Genomic DNA, 16,166 nt, shown 5'->3' on the forward strand with positions numbered 1-16,166 from the left:
AAAGTTCTTGTGGGTGAAGGGATATGTCTAGCGCCGCTTAATAATTGTGTGCTTGCTGTTTTTTAAAGCTGATGTAATTGAATTATTGCCAAGCTCTTGTTGTTCCTTGTATGACTTGATAGTTTTCTTTTCTGTATATAAACTACTGATTTGCAGAAATAAAATTGCAACAGATTCAAACCACTTCTGAGTGTGTTGTCTGTCTGTCAGTCGCCGAATCCTTGCCTTCCTGACTACCCAAGCCCTGGTTCTCCTACGGGTCGTGGTACCCCCGATGGGCCAGTCCGTGGCAACTTCCTGTTCACTGAGGGATTTGTGAGACTCCTCTGGCAGGGGAGAAATGACAGGGAGAGAAGCTGGGGTCCTGCTCCAGCCCTGAGGAGGAAGAGCTCTCCCAACCACCTCCTCCAGCCATTCTCAGGAAATTCCCGGTGAGACAGAGAGAACAGGCCCAGTGAGGTGACACAGTGCAGCCCGGAGGGGACATGGCCTTCTCCCTTCAGTGCTGGAGATAGGACAGCACGGGGTCTCCTAGACGCGGGTGCAGGGGACGCAGAGACGCACTGTGACATGGAGTCCCCACACACCTCTGGGAACAGAGGAAGACAGATACCACCAGGAGAGAGATTTGCTGGTCACACTCAGGAGTGAGTGAAACTATCCTGTGTTTAATGTCAGCAGGGAGGGGACATGCTGGGACAGGGTGGTGAGGATGACTGGAATTTAGAGGCTACTATTTTCTGTGGGATTTGTCACTCTTCCCACAATGAGGGGCACACCGGTGACTTCATTTTTAATGAAAACTAGGAAGGGCTTGTCGAAACGGATGGTGGGGATCTTAGTCAAGTTCCCCTCACTCAAACCGGTGTTCCTTGTGGCTTTCGTTGATTTGTTGCTGAAGGTCAGTACAGTCTTCTGCAAAGCCTATGGGGGAGAAGCAGAGGAAGTTGGAGGTAGGTTGTCCCAGCCCAGGCTAAAGCCAGGCCCCATGTGGGGTCCCCATCCATGGAGAGCCTCCCTGTGATCATGCCCTGACCATGGTCCCTGAACCCTAATGCTCAGTAAAGGCCTTTCCCAACGTGCTCAGCCCTTCCATGCTCAGACTGCCCTCCTCTCCTCTCCTTTCCTGAACCATCTCCATAGACTCAGTTTCAGAGGGACCCCCTGTACCTCATGTCCCCCATAAAGAGTTCCTTTCCAGTGTGTGCTGAGACAAAAATCTTTAATGTGACATGAGACAATGTCTTTCTATATTAGTATAGGTAAGTTGAGTCTCAGGGAATCAACAGCCTTGGGCAAAGATAAAATTAAGGGCCACCGAGTCCCCTTCAAGGAGATCTTTATGATAGCGAATGACTCCTTATCCTGGCTGTGCTCTCTGATCTTGCAACCCCTAAGGTGCATCTCTCGAGTCTGTGGGGAAAGCTGTCTCTGTCCCTTAGCATTTTCCTCAGACTCATGTCTGATCTGCCCTCATGTCCCATTCAGCCCTGTTGGCAGCTGGGATACCGCCACTGTCACATGACCTCACCTTATTGAGCTTCACGGGAGCATCCTGTGTGATCCCTGAGAGGTCAGCCTCATTGCTGAAGGCCTGGGTGATGCCCAGTGTGCTCAGGATGATCTCCAGGTCATAGGTTGTGGACATAGCCAGTTTGGGAAAGTACACATTTGCAGTTCTGGTATGCAGAAAGATATGAAGGAGTTCTTTAGTAGCATGGTCACTTCAATAGTATCTTCTCATCCTGGCACCTCCTGGAAGGTCACCCACCTCATCTGGAAAGCCCTCCAGGGAGATTCAGTGTGTTCTGAGACTCACGTATGTGACTCCCCAGGGCGAGGCTCAGCCTTCAGTTTCCACAGACAGGGCAAGGACCCTGGAGGGTCTATGCTAAGAGAAGAGACCAGCCCTGAGACTGTTACCAGTTCATTCTCATCCTGCCTGACTCTTTGCTTTCTGTAGGGCCTCAGTAGGTGTGGGGCTGGGTATTGAGACAGAACATCTGTCCACAGTTCACCTTGAGCCCACCTGAGCTTCTATGGGTACATCACTTCTCCCCTCACCCTCACCCCCAAGGGAGAGCAGGGCCTGTACTCCATAAGAGCAGGTTTAGTGATCTGGAGGGGGAGGGGCACATTCTGGACCTGGTGGTTCAACCTCACTGAAGGATGACAGGAACATAGTCTTCAATAGTCATGCCCTGAGCTCTCTGTGGCTGACCCTCTCCTGTTCTAGGCCCTTCACTGTGGTGATATATTGTGTCCCCCAATATATTGTATACCCTAATAAAACTTACCTGGGGTTGGTCAGAGAACAGAACAGCCACTAGATTAGACAGAGGCCAGACAGTGATGGCACACACCTTAAATTCCAATACTAGTTAACCATAAAAGTCTGGAGGTCTGTACAGACAGACAGGAAATGATAGAACTGGACAGGAAGAGGAAGTGATATAGCTGGGCAGAGAGAGGAAATGAGATGGCAGAACAGAAAGGCATATAGGTGTGGGTATACAGGAAGTAGGTTTCTTTGGATGAGGATCTCCAAGTGGTGAGAACGTGGCTGGCTTCTTTCTGCTTTTCTGATCTCTCAGTTTTTAACCCCAATATCAGGCTCTGGGTTTTATTAATAAGACCGTTTAGTATTTCATGTTACACTCTCCCCCTTGTCTCTCATGACCTCCAGTTACAGCTGAGGCTGAGTCCTAAGATCTGTCTCCTTGTTTTTATTTCTGCCATTATGTATGCTGTTGTTGAAAACCCTGTGGTGGGCTCTGGCTGCTAAGGATGGAGGCATGTCTTTGCCAAGGAGACTTTATTCTGAGCGTTGTCTCTTTCTCTGAGCCTGTCCTACATTATGTCTGTCTATCCACTCTGGCTGAGGGATGGGAGCCAGTCCTGAAGAGCCCCAGCCATGTCATGGCTCAGAGGCTGGGTAGCGGTGCCTAGACCCCTCCACTGGGACTTACCTTACTTTGAGGAGACTCATGATATTTTCGAAGTAATTTTGACTCAGGGTTTCTTCTAGTCTCTTCATCTTCCCCTGGTCAGGCAACATGAAGATGGCGGTGACTTCATTCCTATAAGGATTTACCACCACCCAGGTGGACAGCTCTTCCTCTCGGTACAATAGATATCTATCTCGGCGATTGATCATGAGCACTTTCACGGTCCTGTACTTGTTCACATGGAAGTCCTCTTCCAAGGTGTGTTCAGCCTCGGTTTCATCATACTCTTTGCCTGGAGAGAAGGGAGGGCATCTCAGCCAGTGGTGGGATCAAGGGGTAGCTAAGTTTTAGAGGAAAGAAGTATTGAGTGCCTTGTGAGACACTCCCTCTGAGCCTCAGCTTTATCAGCTGTAAAACGGGATGGAAATGAACCCATCAGGATGCTTGACAGCACTTTAGAAAATAGTGGGAAGCAGCAGGAAGGGGTTCAGAGAATTATGTGGGCTAATTTGTGAAAACCTGGCTCCAGTGAAGAAGCCGTTTTGTTTGGAATTCTTCTGGTAGTCCCCTGAGGATGCTAAATGGAGACAAGTGGGCATAATCCCAATCTCCTATAATCTTATATGTCACATCTCATATGGGTGCCTTTCCTGGTGTCTGCCTGTACTTTGTAGGTAGTGCTTCTGGGAAAGCCTAGTGGGTACCTTTGCATCTCTGTCTCAGGCCTGTGATGAAGTGCATGTACCTAGGAAGACTCTCTCTGCTGTACAAGTGCCTTCTGTCAAGGCTGTCAGAGAGGGTAGGGGCCCCGGGGAACCCGGAGCCTTCCTAGCATTGGACAGACGCTAAGCTCCCCTACATCATAACAGAGCTGGGGGCTCCTTGTGCTGATGCTTTCCTTGGTGCTCTGTAGTACACTGCTCTGCTTGGCAGTATGGGGACTATGTTGGAAAGGTGCAGCCATGGCCTTGACTCCCATCCCCCTCCTATGAGTGGATGCTTCCTGGAGGATGCGGAGTGTCTTTGGGATGTGGACTCGTGAGGCCCTGATATACTCAAAAGAAGCGAGTCAGGCTTAAAGCTTATAGAAGACATCACATCAAGGATTATTTGTTTTTTTTTGAAGATCTTATTAGCCCAGGCTGCTCTTATGTTCATCTTATTAATTCATGCTTATTTGAATCATGGATGCTCTTGTGTCTTTTTTGCTTCCGCCATTCCATATGCTGCTGTTGAAAACTCCGTGGTGGGCCCTGGCTGCTGAGGATGGAGGTGTGTCTGCACCAAGGAGAAGATGTCTCTTTATGTTGAGCATTGTTCCTGTCTCTGAGCCTGGCCTACACTGTGGTATTGAGCATTGTGTCTGTCTACAAGTTCTAGACTCTCCACCATAGCTCTGGCTAAGGCATGGTGGCCAGGCCTTCAGGGCCCCAGCTGTGTCATGGCTCAGAGGCTGGGAAGGGGCACTTTCCTCCCTGGATGAGGGGCTCACCGTAATAGACAAACCTGAAGTCTTACATTCTATGTAGCTTGGTTAGGTAACTGTCGAGGCAAGAGTTTATACAAGTTGATAACAACAGTATTGCTTCCCCCCACAATAAACTAGGACACTCACATCCCGAACATTTATGTTAGCTCTCATTATATCGTGACTAATGAATGGTGAAGACAGAATTCAAACCCAGGTCTTGCACACTTCATTGCTAAACTCTGTTCTGTTACTCAAGACTTTACTAAAATTAAGTCACCCAAAGCACTGTTTGTTCTATGCCATCTGTAGCAATTTGCATATATGACTGGCAACTAAGGGAATGTTATGTATCTGGTATTCACTCCCCTTAGGGATTTCCAGTGAGCCTGAGTTACACAGTGTAATAGAGTCCACAAGGAATTAAAATTTCCCCAGGAGACCTCTTGCTGAGGATGAGACTAGCTGAAAGCCCTGGCATCAGAGGAAGAAGCCATCTTCCAGAAAATGATTAATCTATGTTCTGAAAATGTACATTGAAGTCAACCTACATATGAATATTTCTTGGCTTTTTGTTTCATTTCTATTAACTGTGACGCCACACAGATAAGACAGAAGAAAGATATAGAGATTTTTCTCTCTCCAGTTCTAGCCAAGACTGTAAATGAGGTCATTTCCTTCAACCAAGCTTTAGTTCCTATTTTCCTGGCCAAGTGGTATGCAGTCACCTTCAGATTCTGATAACATTTTTGGCAATCCAGTCAGGAGAAAGGGCTCCAGAGGAAGAGACTTAGGCTTTTCATGGCAAGCTAGCCCTGTGTTTAGGATAATGGGGGATATCCTTAGTTCCTCAGCTTTGGGGACATGTCTTATATACATGGATTTTTCCACTCCTCATTTAGATAGCATTGGCTGTGAATTAATAAAACTCACCAAGTTGGTAGTAGAAAAAGAGGTTGATTTTTTAAAAATGGTATCCATACTAAATAAGGTAATGATACTGCCCCCAAACACAGACTGTGGGGGCATGTGACACTGGGGGTGGGGGACTCACTTCTGAGAGGCTGAGGGATGAATGACTTATTCAATGTATACACGTGTGTGTTTGTATATGGTACCAAGTAAGGTCTGCCAGACGCCTCCTGGTTCACATGACTTAGGTAAATCTTTGACAGATCAGTTAATTAAATTTGTCGTAAGATAAATTAAAAATGCTTTATTTTGTTAAAAAGGAAAGAAATCAGAAGATTGTCTCAAATTATATACGAAAGAACAAGAAGAAAGAAAAAAATGAGTCAAGTAGGAAAAAAGATATAGGAAGTTTGTTTGTTTGTTGAGACAGAAGGATCTTACTATGTAGCCCAGGCTGACCTGAAGCTCTCACTATGTAGTCCAGGCTGGCTTCCGACTCATAATGATCCACCTGCCTCTACCTCCTAACCCTGAAGATCATATTGGGATGCTGCTTGCTACATTCTGGTTCATCAAGGAAGGACTAAGTACTAGAACATGAGTACATTTTTGGGTGGCTTCCTTGAGGCCGCTAACTCTGGTGGTCTTATCTTACCTCGGAAGAAGATGTAATTCATCAGAACAAAAGCTTTGTCTTTCTCCAGATCCTTGAACAATCCCACTATTTTCCCTTGGGTTTCATCCTCCACATACTCGTTGATCTGTTTTTGGGCTCTGTAGGTGTCATTGAAGTTGACAGGAATGGGTTTTATTGAGCTCAGCCAATGGATCGCATTTGCAAAAAAGTCTACCAGCTTCAGATTCTGGTCAAGGAATATGCTGCTCTTTATGGTTAGGTACTGTGGCTTGTGGTTTTTCAGGAGGTTATGCAGAAGCTGCTTCATACATATTAGAGTGTACAATGTTGGTTCTGTAATGTTGAACTGCAATCCCTCCAGGATCTGGTTGTGGGTATTATTTTTGGCTCCCAGGGAGATGATTAAAGAGGCAACAATGATGTTCACTGGGGAGAATAAGATGTTGGTATCTTTTGTCCAACTATCAGACTTCTGATACAAGGTGAAGGTAAGCCGGAAGATGTTGTAGTGGACGCTTTCGCAAAACCCATAGTTCCGAGATCCATAGTCAGGTTCTTCCTCATCTCTCTCCAGGGAATCTTGAGGCTGGGAGCCAGAGAAAAGGCAGCACAGGCCTGCTAGCCAAAGGAGTCTCTGGGAGACAGAGGATGACATTGTCCTGCAAGACAGAGATGGGGGTACAAGTCCTAAGTCAAAGTCAAGGCTCATAAAGATTTCTACATGTGCTACAACTGTCCTACATTCCTACAACCATGTGCTCAACTCTCCCAGTTATTCTCTCTCTGTGAAACACCATTTGCTTGAATGAATGTGGTTTGCTCCTGCAAACTCTGAAGAGTCACAGTTGCTGGGACAGGAAGGATCACAGTGGACTTGGGTTCTAGTCTAGACTCTGCTTCTAATGACTGTGTGACCCATGCACACACACACACACACACACACACACACACACACACACACACACACACAAAATCTCAGCTTTGAAATGAGATAGTTGTGGGTAAATGAATAACTACAGACAAATCACTGAGAACATTCTGATACAACCTCAGAGCAGTTCATGGGGGAAGCGGGGTGGTGGGCTTAGCAAACTGCCAACAGTTAGGACTAGCCAAGGTCCATGAATCCAAAAGAGAAAAAAAGGGACAGAGGGGGAGCCCAGCTATGCCAGGAGTTAGTGAGCACATTTCTCCCTTGAGGTTCTGGAGTTCTCACCAGGATATCAAGATCTGAGTGCTCTGGGGCAGGGGGGTGCACTAAAGGAAGAGGGCTGAGGAACAGACTGTACTCTGGAATTTAGCTCTGAAAATCCAGAGCCGAAAAAGACTCCTTTCTCCTCGAAGACAGTTAGGGTTGTAGATGGTCATATAGTCACAAACCCCTTGGCAGGGTCTCTGGCTCAGTGTGGGTAGCCCTAAGAAGGACCCCCAAGGCAGATCAGGTGCCTGCGGCAGGGTGTGGGGGTGGGGGGGTGAGTTTACCCAAGGTGGCTTCTCACCTCTCTACAGGCAGAGAACAGGAGAAGGCCAGAGATCCAGGGCCCAAAGCAGGTCACAAGCCCTGTCCTTACCAGCACACACTGTGGGCCTACTATATGTTGAGAACACAGAGCAAGGCCTTACTCTATCCATAGGATCTAAGCTGGGTTCCTTGGTTTCCCATGTATGAACAGGATGTTGGGCCCAAGGGATGGAGGCTGACAGTGCCCACCCTGAGGACTCAAGTGGAGCATGATGAAGAACTTACTGAATAGAGTCAGCTGAGGCCAGCGGGAGAGTCACAGGCTGGGTGCGCCCTGCACAGCCTTTCCCTGGAGACTTATAAGCTGATCTGATTGCAGAGGTGGATAAGTATAGGGACACTCAGTCCCAATGCTTACAGAGACACTTCAAGCTGGAGAAGATCCTGAGGCTGATTGGGATGCTGGCCATGGAACTGGGCCATGTACTACTATAACTCGAGGGCTTTGTCATCTTTCCAGGGGTTGGCTTAGTCCAGTGCAAACAGAAAGTGGGGAGAGAGGGGGGTTCCAGGGTCACTGCAACTTAGAGTAGGCAATAGGTACACACTGTAACCAACTGGATAGAAGAAGAGATATTTCAAAGAGAGCAACTTCTATTATCAGACTGTTGAAACAACAGACCCCAAATAAATAATTTTCCAGGAATTCCATGCCAGATAAAGGGAAAGGCTGAAATCCTGGTGCCAGCCACAGCAGACACTTGCCTCCCCAGAGGAGATCTCACTCAGTTCTGATAAGTTAGGCTGACGTACTCTATTTCCTGGCTTGTGTTATGTAGTGTCTTACTCAGTGTTCTATTGCTGTGAAGAGACATTATGAGCATAGCAACACTTATAAAGGAAAGCATTTAATTGGGGCTTGCTTACAGTTTCAGAGATTGTGTTCATTATCATCATGGCAGAGGGCATGATGGTGTGCAGGCAGACATGGTGCTGGAGAAGTGGCTGAGAGTTTTCTACATCTGGACCTACGGCAGCAGGAAGACAGAGCCACTGGGCCTGGCTTGGGCTTTTGAAACCTCAAAACCAACCCCCAGGTGATACAGTTCTTCTTCCAAAAGGCCACACTTCTGAATACTTCTCAGGTAGTGCTACTTCCCTGATGACCAAGCATTTTAAGCTGTGAGCCTATAGAGGCTGTTCCTGTTCAAACCACCACACGTATCTTCTATAGAATTTTAACACTACCATGGAAAAGGTTATAAGCAAATGGGACCCATTTCCTCCTTGGTTTGACTAAACTGTAGTAAGTCTGTTTCCCTCCATCAGTTTGCTCCCCAGTGTCTTTAAGAAGCAGGGGTCATGACTCTAAGCGCCCCACTAAACAACTGTAATAGAGCCTGTCAGAGGGGAACCCACAACTAACTGACCCTCTGGCTGGGAAAAAGGTAGATTCTGTTTCTGGGCACTTCCCCTCAAGAGAAGCCTGCTTTCCCTTACTTTTACATTAAATAAAATTTGACTTTCGTGGTAGTTTGAGTGAGAATGGCTCCCAAAGGTCATATATTTGAATATTTTGGTTCCCAGTTGGTGAAACTGTTTGGGAAGGATTAAGAGGTGTGGCCTCCTTGGAGGAGATGTGTCACTATAAGTGAGTTGAATTTCAAAAGCCCAAGCCATTACAGTTCTCTCTCTCTCTCTCTCTCTCTCTCTCTCTCTCTCTCTCTCTCCTCCCTCCTCCCTCCCCCCCCTCCCCCCTCCTCTCTCTCTCTCTCTCTCTCTCTCTCTCAATTGTAGATCAGATGTAAGCTCTCAGCTACTGGTCCAGTGCCATACATGCCATACGTGCCTGCCTGCTGCCATGCTTCTCATAATAATGCTCATGGACTCACCCTCTGAAACAGCAAGCAAGCCAACAATTAAATGTTTTCTTTTACAGGTGGCCTTGCTTCTGGTATTTTGTCATGGCAACAGAAAAGGAATTAGGAAACGTCAACCCCCACCCTCCCTTTTTTATAAAATTTTTCTTTATTAAGAAATTTTCTACTCACTCTACATACTACCCACAGATCCCTCCTCCTCCCTCCTCGCTCCCCCAGCCCTCCCTCCCAAGCCACCCTGTATCCCCACATCCCCCAAATCAAGGTCTCCCATGGGGAGTCCGCAGAGCCTGGTACACTGAACCTAGGCAGGTCCAAGTCCCTTCCCACTGCACCAAGGCTACACAAGGCATCACACCACAGGCACTGGGCTCCCAAAAGCCTGCCCATGCACCAGGGCAGATCCCGATGCCCCTGCCTGGGTGCCTCCCAAACAGTTCGAGCCAAACAACCATATCCAGAGGGCCTAATCCAGTTCCATGGGGGCTCCACAGCCTCTAGTCTACAGTTCATGGGCTTCTACTAGTGTGGTCAGTCATCTCTGTACATCTTCCCATCATGATCTCAGCGTCCCCCATCTGCAGAACCCCTCCTCTCTCTCATCTATTGGATTCCTGGAACTCAGCCTGGTGCCTGGCCGTGGATCTCTGCATCTCCCTCCATCAGTCACTGGACAGAGGTTCTATGATGACGGTTAGGGTATTCACGAGACGGGTCACCAGAGTAGACCAGTCCAGGCACCCTCCAGACCACTGCCAGCAGTCCAAGACCCCACCCTCTTTTTTTTTCTTTTAGTTCTTTAATCATCTGAGAAAATGAACCTACGCCTGTAGTACAGCTTAAAAGAATAAAATCAAACAGGCAGTTATTTCCATGGTAGATCAGAGACAGAGCAAGTACACCCTGGTACTTTTCCATGGGTTCTGCATCATGTCTCACTAATGCAGTGAAGCCCAATGAACACCTGCTCTATCTTCTCATAATTTGTTTTACCACACTGGATACTCTTTAAACTGTGCTTCCATGGAAACAGAATCAAATTTCTTTTATCTTTAAGTGTGAGTCCATTTTCTGTTTTTTTATGTGTCTTCTGACCAATAAAAAGGTAAAAAAAAATCAACACGTACATCGGAGGCTTAATTTTCATGTTTACATCGGAGAGCACATGCTCCTGTCAAATACCACAAACAAATGTCCAAAAAAACAAACACCATCGGAGCCACATTTCCTCAGCACTGCCCAGACAATCCAACAGAGCTCCAACCTTGCTCAGGAGAGCTTCCAGATGGCTAAGACCTGCCATTCACCCCAGGAGTCCAACAAAATGGAAGCAGTTCAGGAGAACACTCACAGAAATGGTTCAAAAAGAACTCATGTGGCTCAAAGGAGCCTCCAAACCGATGGCAGGCAAAGCCCAAGGTGCCCAGAGTGAGAAGAAATTTATTGAGGGCCAAACTTTCTTGAGAGTCTAAGGCAAAGCCTAAATTCTTATTTCTTGGCTTTACCTGACAGAGGGTAGAAAAGTTGCTGAAATGGGAAGGTGAGAAAAATCCCCCCGGATATGAGGTCATTTCAGCATCTTCGTGGCACTTTCCAGTCTTCCTTCTCCATCTGGGGTCAACTTGCTGCTCGTGGCTGGCATCCACAATTAGTCTTTTCTCCTGATTTGCCAAAATTGTTAGCGGAGTCCTTAGCTTTAGCGTCAGGGCCGTGGCAATCCTAACAAGACAGACATGTCAGCTCATCCTCAAGAGGCCAATTAAACACATGGGTATTCGTGAAAAGCAAAGAGATTTATTCCCTTTGTATTTACACTGGAAAAGTGAACAGAGGCCCAGAGACATTCTCCCTGGCCCTGAGACATTGTCTCAGCTCCCCTCCTGGAGGTTGATGGAGTAAGTTCTCAGACCTGTAGGGAATCTCTTCCTAGAAGATGGGTTACCCCATCTCTCACCTAGCTGTCCCCAAGGTAGATGTGGCCCTTTTATTCCCCGTACAGGAAACTCTGGGGAAATTCCAGTTTCCTGGGCCTGTTGTCTCAAAACTGTGTGTTTCTTCTCATCACAAAAGAGTCTGATCACTCAAGTGTCTCTTTGGAATGTTTTCTTTCCTGTCAGGAAGAGGACAGGCCTAAGTGGGGAGATTAAAATCTACTAAAGTAATAAAGCGGTTACCTGGTAGTGCCAGCTCTGTGTCCCCAGGGTGAAGGTTTTGCTGTTTTGTTTGTTTGTTTCAGTTTTTGTTTTTTCACTTGTGTGAGCAGGGAGGTTCAGGAGTGGCCCGCTGACCACCATTCCAAAGGTGTCTTCATTAGGGTTTCTTCTGCTGTGATAAAACACCATGACCGAAAGCAACTTGGGGGAGGAAAGGGCTTATTCAGTTTCTAACTCTGCACCACAGCCCATCACCGAGGAAGTCAAGGCATCACCTGATGTGGGGGTGGCGTGGGGTGCTGCTGCTGCGGCTGCTTGCTGGCTTACTCCACACGGCTTGCTCAGCTTGATCGTAGCACCCAGGACTACCTGCCCAGGGCTGACACCACCCATAGTGGTCATTAACCAGGAAAATGATCTACAGACATGCCCACAGACTGTTTTTTCAGTTAAGATCTCCTCTCCCTAGATATGTCCAAATTGTGTCAAATTGACCCCCCAAAAAAAACCACCACAACAAAAACAAACCACCAAAACAACAACAACAACAACAAAACCAACCAGGACACAAGGCCACAGCACAGGCCCTGTGCTCAGACCAGGCCCAGTACCCTCATGGTGAGAGACGCCAATCTGCTCCCCCAGATCAGCGCTCCCCAAAGCTTGGCCCCTCAGCAACTTTTCTCTCTAACCCTTCATTTTCCACCTGTGGCAAAAAGGAAGAAGCCTGCCTGGCTCCCCACTTGGAGAAATAGTGCTCCTGAAAGACTCAGTCAACGGGAAAGGGTCCTAAAAACAGGATGGCTAAGGTGAAGTGTCTTGCGCCCCTTGGAGGAGTCCGTCAGGCCTTAAGTGTTGTTGGCTGAAGTCTGATCAGGGAGAAGGGTAGGCCATGGGAGACTAGAGAGGCAGGGAGAAACCATGTACTCTACCCAGGGGGCGACCAAGACTGGGGGGGGGATTCCCTCCTCCTCTGCCCACTCTCCCTCCTCCTCTCCCACTCTCCCTCCTCCTCTGCCCACTCTCCCTCCTCCTCTCCCACTCTCCCTCCTCCTCTACCCCTCTCCCTCCTCCTCTCCCACCCCCCTCCTCTCCCACTCTCCCCTCTCCCCACTCCCTCCTCCTCTCCCCTCTCCCTCCTCCCTCCCCCTCCCCTCCCCCCCCCCCCCCCCCCCCCCCCCCCCCCCTCCCCTCCTCCTCTCCCACTCTCCCCTCCTCTCCCACTCCTCCTCCTCTGCCCACTCTCCCTCCTCCTCTGCCCACTCTCCCTCCTCCTCTGCCCACTCTCCCTCCTCCTCTGCCCACTCTCCCTCCTCCCTCCCCCCCCCCCCCCCCCCCCCCCCCCCCCCCCCCCCCCCCCCCCCCCCCCCTCCCCCTCCCCCTCCTCTGCCCACTCTCCCTCCTCCTCTGCCCACTCTCCCTCCTCCTCTGCCCACTCTCCCTCCTCCTCTGCCCACTCTCCCTCCTCCTCTCCCCACTCTCCCTCCTCCTCTGCCCACTCTCCCTCCCTCTCCACTCTCCTCCTCACTCTCCCCTTCTTCTCTGTCTACTTCCCCCTCCTCCCCCTTCTCCCTCCTCTCCTCTCAATCACCTGTCTTCTCCAATTCTCCCTCCTCCCTTCCTCTCCATATCCTCTTTCTCCATCTTTCTTCTATGATTCCTACTTGGGGTGGGGGTGGAGGCTCCATCTACTTGAACATATGACATGTGACATAGATACCGTTAGAAAGTGTCTAAAACGTGTTCCTGAGATGCACACAGGTCACAGCTGCGGATCCCCCTCCTGGCTAGAGTCTGTGCACTCCAAAGCAGTAGCACCCACCTCAGAAACGGTTGCTAGAGGGCCCCAGTCCGCACTGCTCAAGACACTGCACCTGTCTTCCAGCTCGGGCCCTGACCTCGCTGTGCTCACCCAAACCGATGACTTCATCTGCTTCTCCACATCTCCTGAATTGGCTGTTTCACACTCTGGTCTCTGGATCTGGCCTCAGGGGCGAGGGGAGGGGTCCCCACCTGGCCCCTCCTCTGACTGGTTTCCTTCTTCTGGGCTTTATTTTCAGGTGGGGCCTCTATGGCTCTGCACTTTTTTTTTTTTTCACCTGCTCGCTGTTTCATTCCTAGCCTCTGCATCATTCTCTCAGTGGTAAAGAAGCGCTATGTGATTGATTCTCAACAGGGACCCTGGTGGGATGACTGTCTTCATTCCTTGATGACACAATGTCTCCATGGGTGGGGAAAGAATCTTTGGAAGGGGAAGGTTAAGCTTTAGGATCTCACCATGGGACGTTTGCGGAGTGATACCCAAATACTTCACAGAGCCAGAGGAAGCTATGAACCACCGACAGTAGAGAAGGACACAGTCACTAGGGAAGAACTGCTGGCAGGTGCCTGAAGATGGCAGCAGATGGAATGCACTGTTCCTAGAGATCCTAAGGGCACGCACACCCAAATCTGGACTTGGTCCCAGTGATCATGATTTCTGGTCTGTGTCTTGAGAACGATGCAAGAATAAATTTCCACTCAAAGCCACCAAATTTGTGTCATCTGGAACAGCAGCCCAAGAGCTCTGGGGCAGGGCCCTCAGTGTAGCCCATCTCCACCACTACCTCCTCGTGTTGGTCCAGCTTGGGGAACAATTGTCTTGTGTCCTCTGCATCCCTGGCTTCAAGCCAATGTACACAGTGAGGGTACGGATGACACAGACCACCCAGACACAGTGGCATCTGCACAGAATGTCACGACATCAGGGACCTTCGTGCTTATACCTGCCAGTGAGGACACTGAGACTGTAGGAAGGGTGAGGACATCCTGTAGTCAAGTGGGACACAGAGCCTGGGCTATCTGACTCTCTGTTTTTGGGGGGTTGTGATTAAAGAGATCAACCCTTTGGCTCCAAGTCAGCTAGCCATTCTAGCACCGATTATGGGGACTGCAGAGCTGATAAATGCCAAAGTGCCGACTTGGAGGGAAGGGCTGACAAGAAAGACCGTGCATTCTTCTGTTTGGGAGAAGCCCAGGGTTTGCCCTCCTGTTCTGCAAGTGAGAAACTAAGGCCAAGGGAGATGTGGCAATCACATGCCACCCTGAACTGACACCTGGAAATGGTGGTGGAAAGTGGACTCAGGACACTGTCCCAAATATCTGCCAACTTGGTGGCTGGGCAGGGAGGCACATTTGTGGGCTCCTGTGTTCTTACACAGCTCTTAGGTTCATGCTGTCAATTCGATACAGGAAGTTCCCTTATACATTAGTTCCTCCCCTTGTTGCTGAAACAAAATGGCTGACAAAAGATACTTAAGGAAGGAAGGCCTTCACTTGGCTCACAGTTTGAGGGGATATACTCCACCATGGTGGGGAAGATATGACTGCAGGAGCTTGAGGTGTCTGGCCACATTGTATACACAACCAGGATGAAGAGAACAGTGAATGCTGGTTCTGAGGTTACCGGCTCTCTTTTACACAGTCCAGGATCCCAGCCCACACAGATGAAGGAGAGTGAGAGGGACCTAGGGAAACAGGGAAGGTCAAAGTGGACTTCCTAAGATGGCTGCCTCTTGTTGCCAAAAAACATTTTGAGGAGAAATGGCAGGAAGGTATGGGAGCAAGCATCTAACCAGGGCCAATACGGGAGACGGGAAGACCCAGGGGCACTGCAAAATACCCAATCTAGCATCTGTTTGGTGGACCTCCTGTGTTAGCTGTTGTCCATGTCAAATACATATGTATGTGTGTATGTACATGTATGGAGAGATAGATAGATGATAGATAGATAGATAGATGATAGATAAATGGATAGATAGATGATAGATAGATGATAGATAGATGGATGGATAGATGATAGATAGATAGATAGATAGATAGATAGATAGATGATAGATAGATAGATAGATAGATAGATAGATAGATAGATAGATAGATAGATATGGCTGTTGCTTTCCCTTTTTTCTGTGGTTTGGCCTGCTGTCTTTCCCAGTCATTCAAATCCCTTTTCATACCAGGGATTAAATTCTGTAGTCTGCTAGGCAACCACCCTCACCCTTGTTACAGAAAGGTACCACCCACATTTAGGCAGGAATTCTCACTGCAGTTAACCTAATCTAGGACCTCCCTGATTGACAGGCTCAGACTCACTCCAAGATGATTCCAGATCCTGTCAAGTTGACAAACCTATCAGACCCAAGGAACAAAACCGATCATATTGCTAAATCCTTGCATTTTCCCGAGAGTCCTGGCTGAGGAATAGGCAGAGTGGTTTTGCTTCATGGACTTCTCTAATTTGGTTTGTTCTGTGTAAGTAACACAGCAGAGTTTAGGTCCATTCTTGTCTCTAATCATTTATTAATTCAGTTCCCTCAGTTCCCGGATAACACATGATCAGCCCATTGGTTCTAGTAGAGTGACTTTGACTGCTCAGAGCAAAGGAGCCTGGGTAGCTAGGGATCAAGGCACCTGCCCTTCCTTGGTGTAGACTCTGCAGTGACTCTACCTGGCCCTGAACCCTGCACTGCCAGCTTGTTCTAATGAAGCCCTTATGGTAGGCTGTCCTCAGCCCCCTTGTCTGTGGGAGCGTGCATGGGCACTGAGGCCAACAGCTGAGTGTCGTCCTCTATTCCTCCCTGTCTTAGTGTCTTGAGAGGGTCTCTCACTGAGCCTGGAGCTCACTAATTAAGCCGGGATGGCTGGACAGCCAGCCAGTCCTGGGGATA

General features: G+C 48.6%; 1 protein-coding gene across 1 annotated transcript; it reads right to left on the bottom strand.

Moving 5' to 3' along the window:
• Positions 1 to 627: 627 nt before the first annotated feature.
• LOC119089014 (alpha-1-antiproteinase-like) lies at positions 628 to 8,068 on the bottom strand. Its single transcript, XM_037210797.1, has 5 exons — positions 7,713 to 8,068; positions 5,984 to 6,624; positions 2,970 to 3,240; positions 1,532 to 1,679; positions 628 to 924 (listed from the first exon to the last, which is right to left on the bottom strand). Exons 2-5 carry the CDS (start codon positions 6,618 to 6,620, stop codon positions 724 to 726), a joined length of 1,257 nt encoding a protein of 418 aa, XP_037066692.1. The 5' UTR covers positions 6,621 to 6,624; positions 7,713 to 8,068; the 3' UTR covers positions 628 to 723.
• Positions 8,069 to 16,166: the final 8,098 nt, after the last annotated feature.

Source organism: Peromyscus leucopus, chromosome 14 (genome assembly GCF_004664715.2).
Source record: "Peromyscus leucopus breed LL Stock chromosome 14, UCI_PerLeu_2.1, whole genome shotgun sequence".
Classification (NCBI taxonomy): domain Eukaryota; kingdom Metazoa; phylum Chordata; class Mammalia; order Rodentia; family Cricetidae; genus Peromyscus; species Peromyscus leucopus.

Excerpts from the sequence above, each read along its gene's own strand:
- LOC119089014 (XM_037210797.1), bottom strand. The coding sequence starts at position 6,620 with ATGTCATCCTCTGTCTCCCAGAGACTCCTTTGGCTAGCAGGCCTGTGC. Across the intron at positions 3,241-5,983 it reads GAATTACATCTTCTTCCGAG|GCAAAGAGTATGATGAAACC; the intron begins GTAAGATAAGAC and ends CCTTCTCTCCAG. Across the intron at positions 1,680-2,969 it reads ATGAGTCTCCTCAAAGTAAG|AACTGCAAATGTGTACTTTC; the intron begins GTAAGTCCCAGT and ends TCTGCATACCAG.